The following is a 15,511-nucleotide window of genomic DNA, read 5'->3' on the forward strand; positions in this document are numbered from 1 at the left end:
AACTGCACCCAAAGACTCATCCCTGTGAGCATATTTAAGGCTTGGTCTCGCAACACCTTGATCTTGGCAGCAAGACTGACATTGGTACAAATAGCTCCACTTTGAACCCTTCCTTGAATGTTGATTGAACAAGCTCTAGAGGCTAAGTCCAAGAAAAAAAATTGGTATTTATAAAAAACTTGGCAATATTTGGAAGCCAATGTTGAACATAAAAAAGCATTCTTTGCAAGGTGTCTAATTATGGAAGGAATCTCACTAAACAAGAGGCTAATTTACCTAGGTGCGTCCAAACCATGCTATCCACAAAGTGGAAGAGCGTTAATCTGCAGTACATTTTCATGAATACCATTGGAGATTAACGGATTATTACAAAGTCAACCATCCAACAATGGTTCATGAGTGCATTACAAGGTTGATTTGTTAGTTGGTCCATTGACGCAACATCAATGGTTTGTTGAGTGCCTTTAAGACTTGCACATGGTCAAATGTCTTTATTATTCACAAACAGATGGTTGGACATAGCTTGGAGAGGTTATTCTTATATAATTACATACTTATAGATTTTGTACTTCATTTAGAATAAGTATGGGAGGTTGAAGACGCCCCTAAGGGTGTGATTAGGGCGAGTTTGCAATGTCATTGTTTACATAATCTAATCATTGTTTCGAACACCATTTGGAGAGATACGCATGAGGTTTTGTTTTTAGGTAAATCCAAGAAGTTGTTATTGTTAGTAATTTCTCTTTTTAATAGTTTTGGAGATTTGTCCAATTGGTGATCTAAGTTCATATTTACAGACCCAATTAGATGATTTGCCTATGGTGTGAGTTTCATTCAATTTCAAGGTCAACCTAATTTTAGCAAGGTTTTAGCAAGGTTGTATATTTGGGGACTCAGTATAGCATATATCATTGGTGTCTAGTTTCATAGATAATTGTTGCATCGATGTCCTTTCGATCAGAGATGAATATTGCATCATTTCCATATGAAATTTCAATCTTTCAAATATTTATTTCCATTTTTATGCATAGATTTGTTTAGGGAAACAAGTTGTAAGTTTGATTTAAGCATCACTAATTGTTTATCGCATCATAGTTTGACTCAAGTCATCTAGGGATTCCCCCTATGGTTAGCAAGCACTAGCCCAAAGTGTAGGGAAAGAGTACATAGTGGTAGCATACTATTTACAGTGACTTTGAAATCAAACAATTTCAAGTGATAATAAGCCAAAACCCTAAGTCACTGGATTAGCTCCCCCCCACATGTCACAAATCAAACGTGTAAGACATGATTCTTAAGGGACACGTGTTTGATTCGAGGCTAGAGCGTGTCATGAAATTGTGATTTGTGTCCCACAAGAGTACGATTCGCTCCCACAGAAAATCACAATTTTCGGACACGTGTTTAGCAAAAAGGGATCTACGGGTTGATTAAAGCTAAATTTGGGTCGTTATTCCTCATTTGCAATTGTGGTTTTGGAGTTGTGGGACTATGGAAGTGACCAACAAAGGAGAAAGGCGTGTTTTGGAGGTGATTCAAGCTACAGGTACCATTTTTTTTCTAGATTTGCTACAGTAATGTGCCTGTCATTTTGTTTACATTTTTTATTTATTTTTACAACAATCATGGCTCAATCAAGGGCAACAGGGAAGGGGCAAAAAAGGGGAGGAATATCCCCATTGGTAATGTCCCCCCTCTTTCAATTTCATCAAGGTCTACTAATGTCCCATTTGTTGGAAGTGGGACTGCAACAGTAGCTTCAAATGTTGAGAGAAACATCAATTTAGCAAGACAACAAGCTCAAGAAAGTAAATATCCCTTGTGGAAGTATGTTACAAGAGATCAAGGGCTAGGCAGCAAGTTAAAGGGAGGAGGCAATGTTCTTTGGAAATGCAACTTTTGCAACACTCAATTCAAGAGCACCTATTTCCGTGTGAAAGCACATTTGTTGGGCTTACCATCTTGTGGAATTGGAGCATGTTTAGGAGTGACTGCATCTAAGAGGAAAGAATTAGAAAGAGAGGCCAATGTTGGTGTGGCAATGGTGGCTGCATCATCTAAGAAAAACAAGGATGAGGATCCCCTTCCATTCTTGAGGAAAAGCAGTGTCAGTTATCCATTTGGGAGTTCCAATGGGGGTGCAGGTCAAGTAGCAAAAAGGAGGGCACTTGGTCCAATGGACAAGATATTTCAACAAGAGAGGCAAGAAGAGATTGATATCACCATTGCCTTCTTTTTCTATCTCAACTTCATATCATTTAATGTTGCATGATCACCTTTATTTATTGAGATGTGTCGAGCTCTAACTCAAGGGGCTTCATCAGGGTATGTGCCTCCTAGGTCAAAGAGACTTAAAACTACATTGTTGAGTACGGCAAAGAAGGAGGTGGATAAAATGCTCGAGCCTATTAAATCAACATGGCCAACATCTAGGGTTATTATTTTTTTTATGGATGGACAGATACAACACACCATCCACTCATCAACTTCATGGTTTCTTCCTTGAAAGGACTAGTTTTCTTGAAAGCAGTGAATGCTCTTGGAAAATACAATGATGCACAATATATGGGTGAGTTGTTCTGTTAAACTCACATGGACAGCACAAAATATATGAAAGATAAATCAATGAGTGCATTTTTTATTAACATAAGATACACATTTATAGTACAATAGGTGACTCTTGGGTTTCAGATCCCAAGGTCTCTTGGACTGCTTAGTCTTTTCAGCTTCCACACTAACCCTTTAGGATTAGGTGTCCAACATTCCCCCCTTAATCCGAAGGGTTATGTATGAGTCCAAGAAGAGAGCTGTAATACAAAATGTGCAAAAAATGCATGGCAGCACTAGGCTGAATGTGCTCTATGAAATGTTGGTAAAAAAGGGCGGTGGTTTAAGGATGACCACCAACACTGGAACGCTTAGTGTAGTTCCCGGAACTCTTCCAAAACTGGCATGAAACTGAAGTTTTCTGCTAGAGGAAGTGATCCTATTGTTTTAAAGAGGGAAACCTTCAACCATAAAAGGGAGGTTTCACCCCACATAAAAGGTAAAACTTCAACCTGAAAAGGGAAGTCTCAACCTGTGATGGTTTAAGGATAACCAACAACTCTGGAATGCTTAATGCAATTCCTGGAACTCTTCCAAAACTGGCAAGAAGCTGGTGTCTTCTGCTAGAGGAAGTGTTCTTAATCTGTGTTCACGGGCATCTTTGTCTCTGGCCGCAACTCTGAAACTGGTGTGGCAGGTTGTGGCTCAGGCTCGCTTGATGTGACTTTGAAGCTTGTAGATGACCATCATTTCCCCCCCTGTCAGGTACAAGGTGAGAAGATGGTGAAAACTCAACTGCAAGACTGTTTAATACTCTGGAACAAGTTCTGACATGTGTTTGGAATATCTTCTTGGCTGTTGATGCCCATTGCCAAGAAGCGATCCATCCAAGATGAATCTTTGTTCTTGCAGGACGTTTGTTTCTGAAGCATCTGTGTGAAGAATGGCTGGTTTTATGACAGTGCTTACATGGATGAAGATCAAAACAGTGGTCTTTCAAATGGCCAACTCGGTCACAGTGTTGGCATTTCACAATCTGTTGTTGTTGTTGTGGAAGAGGGGCAGAATCTGGAACAGCTGAAGCTGAACTGTCATGAGAAGCAGGTGAACTGTCATCAACGAATCCAGCACTCTGAAATTGAATGGGCTTGGCATAGTCTGGAATATGAAAGGACAAGTCCTTATCATATCCAAGACCAGTTCTGTGCTTGTTGTGGACAAGCTGTTCCCAAGGTCTGATGATGGGCTTGGGAAGTGCAGACTGAACCTCTGCATCTGTATGTAACTTTGCTGCTTTATCTGAATGAACTGTAACATTATTGATTCGTTGTTTATGGGAGTCTGTTTCAATCTTCTGAACAGAAACAGGTTCAGAATGATGACTCCACTGCTGTAATTCTTCCTGCTGTAGCTTTGTTTCAAGCTGCAAAAACTCAATATTCTCATGTGCAGTTTGCAGAGAGGTTTGGATGTCAAAGAGAGTTTCTTTGTTAACTTTGACCATCTCATCAACAGTGGAATGAATTAGGATATTCAATAACTTTAATGCATCTTCAAGTCTGGCCATTTTTCTTCAATGTCACTTAAAAACACAACTGAGGCAACAGCAACAGAAAAATAATATTGTACTCTTACTACAAGATATTGTAAGGGCTTATCAAGTGGCAACAATGTCGCGAAAATGGTTGATGGAGCAGGACCTGAGTAAGCTGGATGTTACCAAGTTAAACTACAATAAACATTTCTCGTCAAGCTACAATCAACAGTCCACAGTTCGTTTCAAGAATGAACTGGAGCATAACATCACCAATGCAAAAAATATATAAATGTGAAGATGAGCGTTGTCCTCAACTTCAAACTTCAGAGCATCTAGCTGCTATGGAAATCATGCAAAATCTCTACAAGAAACTGCTCCAAAATCTCTACAAGAAACTGCAAAAAAATGACTTCAAAAAATGTCTTCAAAAATGCTTCAAATTCACTTCACAGTGCTGATCACTTCTCCACGAATCACTTCACTCAGAGGTTGTTTCAAATTGTTCCATGGACAACACCAAATCTGCTTCCTCAAAAATTTCAACCAATATCGATCAATTCAAGCACAGAACTACCAAATATAATGCCGGTCGATATATATATATGCAGCGTTCAATCCTTCAAAACGTTACATATGCTGGTCGATATATATATATATATTCAGCGTTCAATATGCTTCAAAACGTTCAAGCGCTGAGCGGAGAGGGCATCCAATTGTCTTCTGTGTATCTTTACCTGTCACATCTGTGAAATAGGTAGAGGAGGCTTCGGAGAACAGGGCCCGTAAGCAGCCTTATATAACCTTATAGCCAAATGAGCAGACGGGCATCCAGAAAACAGATTCGAAACAAACTTGAGAATCCTATCTGCATGTGGGTATCAAAGAAATGGATCCTGTAGACACCTTAGGACCTTGTCTGCAAAAATAAATGGATCTCGCAGAGGCCTTAATGCTTTGTCTCTACATTGTCTGGTCGCTACAAGAAATACAATGATTTGGCTCTAAATGCACCCAACTCTAGTTGGAACTTAGTCAATGAAAACTTCAACCATACCCAGGGGCTGCTTCTCCCTTGTACTCACGAGATAGCATGGAATTTTTTTATTGGAAGAACGACAAAAGGCAATGACACGTTAAATCTGGAAATAACAGTGAGAGCATTCACCTTTGCAACAGACTTGAGGCCTCCTAAAGCTCTTATAATCCACGCATGCAATCACCACAGACTGAACCCTCCCGCCTCTTGAAATTCTTCACTCGAATCGCCGTTTTCAACCTTGATCTGGAGCGAATTTCCCTGCTCGAGGCTATAGAATCCTACTCGCCTGCTGTAATTGGTTCCTTCATCCGAACCCTGATGCTAATCGATCTCGGTTCACATTGTTTCACCTGAGACAAATATACTCCTGTAACTCTTGTATTGAATCCCGTGTTCGATATTCTACAACGCATTCAATCGAGGATGAAATCCTTCGACGAGTCTCTGTCACAACTCTACAAAGACAACATCAGTGAAACAGCTCTCGATCTTCAGAAGAACCTGACGGAGTATTACCATAACCTCCATAGAGACCTGCAATCGAGGTACAAAACCCTAAAGGTAAAGGAGGAAAAACGAGAAGAACCCGGAACCTTGGACAAAAATGAAGGGGAGAAAACATCAAAGGTCGCCGGTTCGAGTGTCCTCAGTTCTTTATTTACTAAAATTCTCTCATCTGTCAAAGCCCGCCTTGAGATCAAAGCTGACGGTGATAGCCTCAAAAATTACATAATCGACAACATTAACGAGTTTGAAACCCTTCAAAAGGAATTGGCGGTGGCGTTTAGTGGAGTCCCTGATGCGGCGAAGTTGGTGATAAAAGCTCTGGACAGCTATGATTTCGCAGAGTGCGGCTTGACTCACATAGACGAGAAGAGGCCCCAAATTTCTATAAACAGAAAATGTCGCATCTTACTCTTAGATCCTCTCTTCCTCGTTTTTCGTAACGATGATAGTCGTGTTGTTCAGTCGGATGTCAAGGATTCGGCCCGGAAGATTGCAGGAAACCCAATCCAATACGAAGACAGTCGTAGTCAGGATAATTACTTCACTGTGTCAAAGCTTCGATGTGGGACGAAGACGGTGATACTTTGATCACAAATTAGAACAATAATCCAACCAATTGTAGAAATTCATTGTCACCCAATACAGAATCTATCAAGCCTTCGCTGTGGTTTTGAAATGCTTCATAACAAATACCGATCCGTAGAATGCGCTATTCACTGCCAGAACAAAGCTTGGTTTTCAAGAAGTTGTGCGCAGAACAGAGTTTAGTCTTCAAAGAAATATGTTGCCTCACATAAAGAAACCTAACAAATAAATAACGCGGACTGCATTGGCAAAGAATTTAAATTCTAGACAGAATTCTGAGCAAGAGCGTGGCTGGAAAACAAATTCCAAACTGAAATCTGAGCAAGAGCGTTAATTCCAGAATGAAATATGAGCAACAGCCTCCCAGCAAAAACGTACACAGTGACAGAGATGTCAGTGTCAAGCCCAGAGCAGCGCAGGACAGAGCAGCGATATTCAATTACTAGCATATCCCAGGCAGAGGCAGAGAAACGCAGGACAGAGACGTTATATATGGCAGAGGCAGCATATTAGGAGCGCTGGAAAAGAATATGGCAGAGGGCCAGGACTGACATGCACATAACAGGCCACAGAAAAACAAGTGGCTCTGATACCATGTTAAACTCACATGGACAGCACAAAATATATGAAAGATAAATCAATGAGTGCATTTTTTATTAACATAAGATACACATTTATAGTACAATAGGTGACTCTTGGGTTTCAGATCCCAAGGTCTCTTGGACTGCTTAGTCTTTTCAGCTTCCACACTAACCCTTTAGGATTAGGTGTCCAACATGTTCATTAAAGTTATCAAAGATGTAGGTGTTGATTCTTGTGTGCAAATCATTACAAACAATGCACTTGTTTGCAAGGTTGTTGGCATGATTGTGGAAGCTAAATATCCACAAGTATTTTGGACACCTTGCATTGTCCATTCCTTGAATTTAGCACTTAAATCTATTGCTTCTGATGTACCTTGGATTGGAACTCTTATTGAGGATGCATGGCATATCCGCAACTTTGTACAAAATCATACCAATGCCCTCACAATCTACAAAGAGTACACACATCTATCATTGTTGAAGATTGCAAATACACGATTTGCCTCTGCATTCATCATGCTAAAGAGGTTGAGGGAGGTCAAGACTGCTCTTGGGTCCGTGGTTATTTCAAAGTTTTGCTCTTTTTTGGAGAGGGTAGATCTTACTATTCAGATAATAGACCCCATCATTGCTTTGTTGCAATTTGCGGATACAAACCAACCCATCCTAGGAGAGGTTTATGAGGGATTAGATTCCATGATTGAGTTTGTGAGGACCATTATTTTTCAAAGTGAGTGCCCTGAATATGAGACATCAACGAAGGCCTTCTTCACCACCATACAGGATATTCGTGTCAAGAGTTGGGACAAGAATTGCACACCTTTGCATTGTTCGGCTCACTCATTGAATCCAAAATACTACAGCCATGAATGACTAAATGGAGGACCTTCACGTAGATTCTCTCCTCACATGGATGGTGAGATTTCACAAGGGAGGAAGGATGCATTGAGACGGATATTTTAGGATAGAGCATCCCTTGATGAGGTGGAGGATGCCTTTGCAAAGTTTTCCACTGACACTAAGCGATTTGCAAGCAACTGATGGGGCAACATGCCCTCCTCTACAGCAGTTAGCCATGATGCTCCTCTCTTAGGTTACTTCATCCTCTTGTTGCGAGAGGAATTGGAGCACATATGGGAATCTGTACAGTTTGAAGAAGAGCAAGCTTGAGCAGTCCAAGGCAGAGACAATGGTGTATGTGCACACCAACCTTGGTCTTATTTACAAGCAGAAAGAGGAGTGGTTGAAGGGAAAGACAAAGATGTGCGATGTGTTTCTTGATGACATGGGTTTGGACAGCAGATGCAGAGACTACATTGGATAGGGAGAAGGAGGATACAAAAGAGAGCATTCGTGGTACTAATGTTGGTTTTGATGTTGATGACTTTGAGCTATAGGCAACAGCCAACAGCCTATGTGATTCTTCCTTCCTATTCTACAGTTTTGAGTTCTAGTGTCTACCTTGTTTTGTATTTGTTATTTTCCATTGGCATTCCTAGTCAGGAGTCCTCAAGACTCAATACCTATGTAATACATTTTGATTTTGATGACTTAATGAGAAAACTGCAGTTTATGGCTAATTTCTTGTGTTTATGGTTAACTTCTTGTTGTAAACTTGTATCATTAATGAATCATGATTGTATGCATAATGTTACAAATTCCCCTTCAGCTGTTATTTCTCTCAGTATTTTTTGTGGGTCAAAAACCCAATATTCTCCAGATTTAATATATGTGAAAGAAAAGCAATTTGGGTCAAATTTATACTGTTCTTGTGGCCGATTCTCTTGTGATTTTTCCGCTGCATTTTATTTGTGAAGTTAAGAAATACCAGAGTATTTATTTCCAGCAGTTCAGAATTTTATTTGTGTAATAAAATAATTTTCTGGGTATAAATAATTGTTGGGTAAACTAAATCAGGCCTGGTATTTAAATTTTAACAAATGTCTCAGTACACAGCATTTCCTTATGATGGAACACTGATCTGTACCAACATGTTAATGCAGATTACAGTACACGTGCATAAAGTGAGTCTCGAGATGAAGCATTTACAATAATTATTGGGGTACTCAGTTGACCGAACTAGCCCTTTTGGACCTTGTAGCCCACTTAGCCCTGGTTTTTCAACTTCCTATCAAAGTTCCCACCTCCAGGCAAGGCAACAGGTTCGTGAGAGGTGTGAATGCAACCAGAGTTGGACCCCATGGCCTACCACACAACAACAAATAGTTTTCAACATTGGCTCTCACTATATCAAAGGGGATCAAGCACCCAAAGTCTCTCATAATTGCCCGTACAAGGAACAAGAACTTTTCTATAGGTAAAATCCAATGGAGGGCTTCAGTCTTAGTATTGCCATCGTGTTTGAGTACAACTCTGACAGGCATAGATCCGTGGATTATAGGTTGGCCAAGTTTGATGGGCTTCATCTGCAGCATTAATTCAAAACAGAAAAATAGACTGCTTGAGTAGAATCTTTTGTCTTTTTATAACATCTTTGATGTTTTTCAGAAGAAATCTCTATAAAACTTGAATTCAAAGCTCTCTCTATTGCTTCCAACCAAAAGCAGAACCTGCTCCGACACCATTTAATGCAGGGGAAAACCAGAAGAACGACGAACATTATAAATCAAAAAATAATTGAGGACAATTCCAAATTCTCAGAGATACATACAATCAGACAGCCTCTTCCAGGAATCCTCAACGGCTTCTGATGCATAATTACATCTATATGATGCCAAAACAATATATCCCAACACATTTGCATCGGAGTCTTAATCCATCTTTATCATTATCTATGAATAAATCATTATTATTATTATCTTTGACATTTTATCGTTATCAACCAAGAGCCATCCCTACCTACACCGTTCACTCATTCCATTACCTTTTCCCTGCCATGAGATACATAATTTTATTTATGTGTTTTAAAATCACTGCGTATAAGTTTTGGACGCAGACGTTTTAAGTGAACACTTCGCATGAGATACACAATTTTGTTTATGAGTTTTGAAATCACTGCGTAAAAGTTTTTGACGCAGGCGTTTTAAGTGAACACTTCACCCTTAAACCATCATCAGGGAATATTAGAAAGATAGAGAACAGTATTGCAGAGTATGAGTAAAGGGCCGATATATATGTCTAGCTGCAAAATCTCTGGATTCTAATTTTAATGTCCAACGACAAACAATTAAATTAGATCAAAGGAACTAAGATAGTACATCTAGCACATTACAATTCGTTCCCTGCCGAGGGGGTGAAGGGTGACTGCATGTACCTGTATTCAGCAAGAAAACGGTCATCGTCCAGATCTGGATCATCTTCCAAATCCTCTAACTCTTCTTCGTTCTTAGTGTCCATCCATTCTTTACTCTTATCTGGGCGACTGTTGGTGGTGCTGCTATCTGGAGTCCAAGCCGGAGGCTTAAAGGGGGCAGGCTTAGGCGGGAGATTGCCCAGCTTTCTCTGGATATCATCCCACTGTGTGCTGGTGCCCTCCACATCCTTATACACAAAGTGGTAGTCCCCCATTCCTTCCTTCCTAACACAGTCCCTGAGCCTGCACCTTCACCTGATCTTTCACCTGATCCCCATAAATTAACCCGTCAGTCCATTCTTATCGATTGAAAAAAGTTAAAACGATTTCATGTGTGACGGCAAAACGAAAAACCCCACAATTCACAATTACTCGTGTGGCAGATTGTGTTCGAACAGCAAACTTAAGAAACCAGTGAGGAGTAAATACTCATGTAGCAGGAATTTGGCGTGAGAAGAACAGCAAACCTGAGAAGCCACTCAGGAATCTGTACTCCACACTGAGGAGCAGAATAATGTCGCCTTGCCCAAATGCGAATCTGTTGAAGAATAGTAATAACAGTCCGTAGCGCTCTCGCTAAAATATTCTTCAGAGCATGGCATTGTTTGCGTGTTTTGTGATTGGGGTAACTTATTTGTATGGGATCGCAGAGATGTTTGATTGAAAAAAGGAAGAATCGATTCGGGTCGGTGTAAGTGGTTGCTTTTCTCTGATTAAGATGAAAAGACGTTAAATTAGAATTGGGTTTCTTATATGGGAAAGGAAATGAAAAGGAAATAAAATGAAATAATATTTTAAGTTTTACTAGATTAAAAATAGTTTATTAGATCATTAGTTTTTTTTTTTTTTGTCTTTTGTAATTTAATCTTTTCCCGATTCAAATTGATTATCATGTTCTCATAATTTTTTCTGATTCCATAGTCTCAAACATGCAAAATGTATACATCCGTTCTTCCCAAGCTTCTTTAGGCCTTTTCCACCGTCCTCTTTCACAATGAAGTTGATGTGAGTTGGTCCTTAATTGAGCAATAAGAACATTTGCCCTCCACGAAATGCTAGCTTCAATGAACTCTTTTTGTTGTAGATTACATGTAGGGTTGAATTCCTCAGTGTAATATTTTTTCTTTCTACCCAACTCTTTTCCCCATACCTTTTGTACGAAACTTCTCCATAACAAAATCCCTTAGCTCCTTGCTATTTGTGGGACATGGATTGAGGTAGATATTCCATTTTTGCATCCATGTGTAGTTTTGTTTCATCCATGTTTTCTTTCTTTCACTCATGCCTTCATTGAAGATAACATTAGGCCATCTACTTACTCTCATTTACTCAATTCTTTTTAGATATCTTATGAGCCGCACCATAGCAATTGCTTCAATGGGAGTTGCTCCTGTTTCACTCAACATTATCTCATAAGGTACTGAACTTTTTATTTTGAACTTGCTCATGATCAAGCGTTTTTGGATTTTCTCAATTTGTTTCCATTTTGAGACGGGAGTGTTGCTAGCCCACAATTCACACCCTTTAAATTTTTTTCGTTTTCATTTACTCTCATGGACGTTAAAATATTATTCATTTATTCATTCATGGACATTAAAATATTATTCTATTATTCATTCATGGTATATCAAAAGCTTTATGTAAAGAACACACAATTGAGTCAATAAGTAGCAACATGGGAATATGAGTAATAGTTTTTGTATTAGAAGGCAGAATTGAGTCAATGGGTAGCAACATGGGAACATGAATAGTAGTTTTAGTAATCATTCAGCTATGTGTCAATGTTAAAGGGTTTATAATGATTTTAATTTCTTCTATGTTATGGGTTTATGTATGGGATTAAGGTTAATTGTTACTTTAAAGCATATGACCTGAGTGCTATAGGTTTAACAGTGACATTATACGGTGATGTCTTTCTTGCAAATATAATTTTACATTAAAAACATCTTTTGATCCTTGAGTATGGCCTAAAACTACTTATGATTAGCTAAGAATCCATCTTCCTTGGACTTAGGGAAGCATATTGATAGGTCAAGACCTAAAACCATGGAGGAAGAGTGGAAATTTGCCCCCTTACGAACCGCCAATGGTTTATTTCAAGTGGTACATTTTGTTTACATGTGATGATGTGACTACACTTCAAGGTCATAGGATTGTATTAACAAACATTGAGCCAATAATTCTAAGTATTATAGGCTTTATCCTACTTTGGAAAAAAACAAAACAAAAAACAAAACAAAAAACTTTTTGTCCCCCCATTTAAGTTGACTATTGATTTTATGGGTGTATATTCCCTAATTGCTCTGTTATTCAAGATTTGCAATACATAGGCATAGCATAGATCTATTATATTACTCTTTCTAAATTCCAACACTAGCAGGCCATTAGCAATCTAAAAGAAGACACTTGTGCCTAAGTTTAATGGCTCACCCTACCATTTTGCTAGAAGCCACTCAAATGAGTTTGAGAAGCACAAAAGGTAGTCAATGATTAAATAGAAAAAACATCCTTTACTCCTTGTCCTCAATCCACATATCCCTCTTCCGCTCTCAAGATCCACAAATTAACCTATGTTGAGATGACATACCATTAACTAAAAGGCTTTTGCTACAATTGTGATGCTTTTTTTTCCTAGTTATAAATGTAAGGAATAGAAAAAAATTATGGCCATTTCAAATGACATGTCAAAAGATGATGATGATTCCCTCACTCCAAACCCTTAGCCTCTACCCATTAAGGACCTTCCTCCCCCTAATCAACCAAATGTGGAACGCTAATTCTCCCGACATGCTTTGATGGGTATTTCAACTCCCCAAACCATTAAATTAATTGGCCACATCAAGCATCATAAAGTCATTATCCTAATTGATATTAGTAGCACCCATAATTATATTCATTGTCGGGTCACCCAGTAGACACATTACTATCCATGTAGTGAACAAATTCCATATCATGATTGGAAATGGAAGGTCCATGAAATGTGAGGGTCGTTGTGAAAATTGCACCTTTAAATCAGTCATTGATCTTTGAAATCCCACATGGTTTCCATTGAAATGGATGGTTTTGGCATTATTTTGAAGACTAAATGGTTGCACACAATATGGCCCATCACCATGGATTTTGAGGATTTATACATGAATGTCTAGTGGGCATGGTATTGTTACACTTTAGAAGGAGTCACAATTTGTTCTCCTGTTATCATCAATTATCATTGCATGGAAAAAATCATTGAAAATGGACATTATGACATTATAGCCTAGATCATTGCCAATCAAGCTTGTGAGACCCCTTCCCAACATATTCATTCTAATCTATAATTAGTCTTGTCATGAAACTCTCAAAGGCCTCTCACCCCCCCCCCCTTCCATGATGTGCATGATCATTCTATTCCTCTCTGGCTTGGTAACCTCCCCCCACAATGTTTACGCTTATCGTCACCCATTTGCTCAAAAAAATGAAATTGGAACTATTGTTGAAGAACTGTTAGTTATGGGTGTCACTTTCCCTCGTACAAATCCTTATTCCTCCCTTGTTATCATGGTACTCAATAAAGAAGGAACTCTATGCATGTTTTGTGGTTTTCATGCTCTCAATAGAATCAATGTCAAGGATAAGTTTCCCAACACAATAATAGATGATCTCCTAGACAAAGGCAATGGCTAAGGCTTTTGGAAAGGTAAAATAGCATTTTTGGCACATTTGTTTATGAAAACAATGGAAATTAGGAGAAAAGGAAGGTGAAGGTCACAGGTTGCATGTGAGGAGGAAAATGAAGGAAAATAATGGAAAATGAAGAAAATAGAGGCCTCATTCATAAAAAGGTTTATGAGGATCAGTTGACAAGCTTTTTTTTTCAATGTTAAGCTCTTAGTTAATGAAAGCTCTTGGCTCAAGTTTCTTGCTCACGTTTTGCATGGGATCAAGAAAGGCAAGAGGAAGCAAAGATCAAGAAGGGAAAGGCAGGATAAAGCAGCTACAACAGGATTCATTGCAAGTATCGATTTGCATGTGTATTTTCCTTGCTAGTTTTGGCATGCATGGTATTGCATGTGGTTCTTTTGCTGTTATGGCATGGGTTTTGCCAAGTGTAATAGTGTTTTCAGCCTAGCCTTGCCATTTTTGGATAGCCATGGTGTGATGGGGTTCTCATGTTTTGGTGGCGCTGGATTGCCGGATGGATTTAAAGCTGAGTGCGATGGATCTTCAAATGATAGAGCACATGGCCTAGTGGTCCCTGAACCAGATTTTGGATCATGGTAAAGCCACTGAGCCAGATTGTGGGTTGTGGTAAAGCCAGGATTGTGTTGCCTCGGTGGGCCTAGGAATCCTTGTCGGTGAATGGCAAGATATATGGTAAAGCCAAGAGGTGGTTTGCTCTCCGTTGGGCCTAGTAATCTCGGGTTTTGGATATGTGGTAAAGCCTAGAGAGTGGGTCTCGGTTTAGGGCCTAGTGATCCGGGTTTGGATTGCGGTAAAGCCTGAGAGACTAGGAGGCGAGAAAATTCCTCACGGTGTAGGTGGAGAAATCCGGTGGCCTAGTGATCGGGTGGAGATCACAGTAAAGCATGTTATGGTGTGTTCATTGTGTTGGCCTAGTGATCTGGGGTGGATTACGGTAAAGCCCGGTTTCTATTGATGAGGGTGAGGTGGTTTAGCCTCGGTATCCCTGGTTGGTTCTTTTGGTTTGAGTCCCACATTCATGCTTGGAATATGGCATGGGGGTGAATGGCTGAAGAGAGATTTGGCTTAGCCATTCTACGGTCGGGTGGAACGTGGAAGTCCCATCCCAGGTTTGGATTTTGCATCATTAATGAAAGGTTATTTCTCCTTGTATTTCTATGAGCATTTTGATGGATTATATGTGGTCTATATGGTTGTACTTTCATGAGTATTTTTGTTGTTATTATGTTGGTTATATGTGTGTTTTATGACAGCAGTTATGTATGGCTCTCAGCATGTTTTTACTCGTAAATGAATGGATAATGTATCTATGGCCTAATAGATGGTAATGCAGAAAATGACGTGAGGGAACAATGGTTCTTAGCGATTCTAAGATAAGTATAATATCCCTATGCTCAAACATGTTATTTACACCTGTAGGTTGCATATTTACTAAGTGTTTGACAAAATGTTTGTCATGGTTAGGCTTGGTTAGGTCAAGCCCTTGATTAAGTTTTGTGTTAGAGGCCTTGCCTTGGTGTCATTTAATGTCTTGGAAAGTCTCATCAAGTTCTAGGCATTGGTTTGGAGACTAGCCATGAAAAAGTGGCTTAAATCTCGCAGTCTCTGGAACAGAATTGGCTGAAAAAGATTGCAGTCTCTCCCTTGTAGGAATTGTGGGAGCGACTATAGGGTTCCAGTCGCATGCATACCTTATCATGGGAGCGACTTTGGGTTTA

General features: G+C 39.4%; 1 protein-coding gene across 1 annotated transcript in view; it reads right to left on the bottom strand.

The window, feature by feature from the left end:
• LOC149144972 (Thioredoxin superfamily protein) overlaps window positions 1-10,795 on the bottom strand; it is a 64,301-nt gene extending 53,506 nt beyond the window's left edge. The window contains exons 1-2 of the mRNA XM_089447691.1: window positions 10,580-10,795; window positions 10,074-10,379 (exon numbers count right to left, since the gene is read on the bottom strand). Coding sequence (XP_089303817.1) covers window positions 10,074-10,327 — 254 coding nt within the window. The 5' untranslated portion in view covers window positions 10,328-10,379; window positions 10,580-10,795. The remainder of the gene's footprint in view (window positions 1-10,073; window positions 10,380-10,579) is intronic.
• Window positions 10,796-15,511: the final 4,716 nt, after the last annotated feature.

The sequence above is a fragment of the Pinus tabuliformis genome, chromosome X (genome assembly GCF_031772625.1).
Source record: "Pinus tabuliformis cultivar Carrire ecotype Pingquan chromosome X, CPIR1, whole genome shotgun sequence".
Classification (NCBI taxonomy): domain Eukaryota; kingdom Viridiplantae; phylum Streptophyta; class Pinopsida; order Pinales; family Pinaceae; genus Pinus; species Pinus tabuliformis.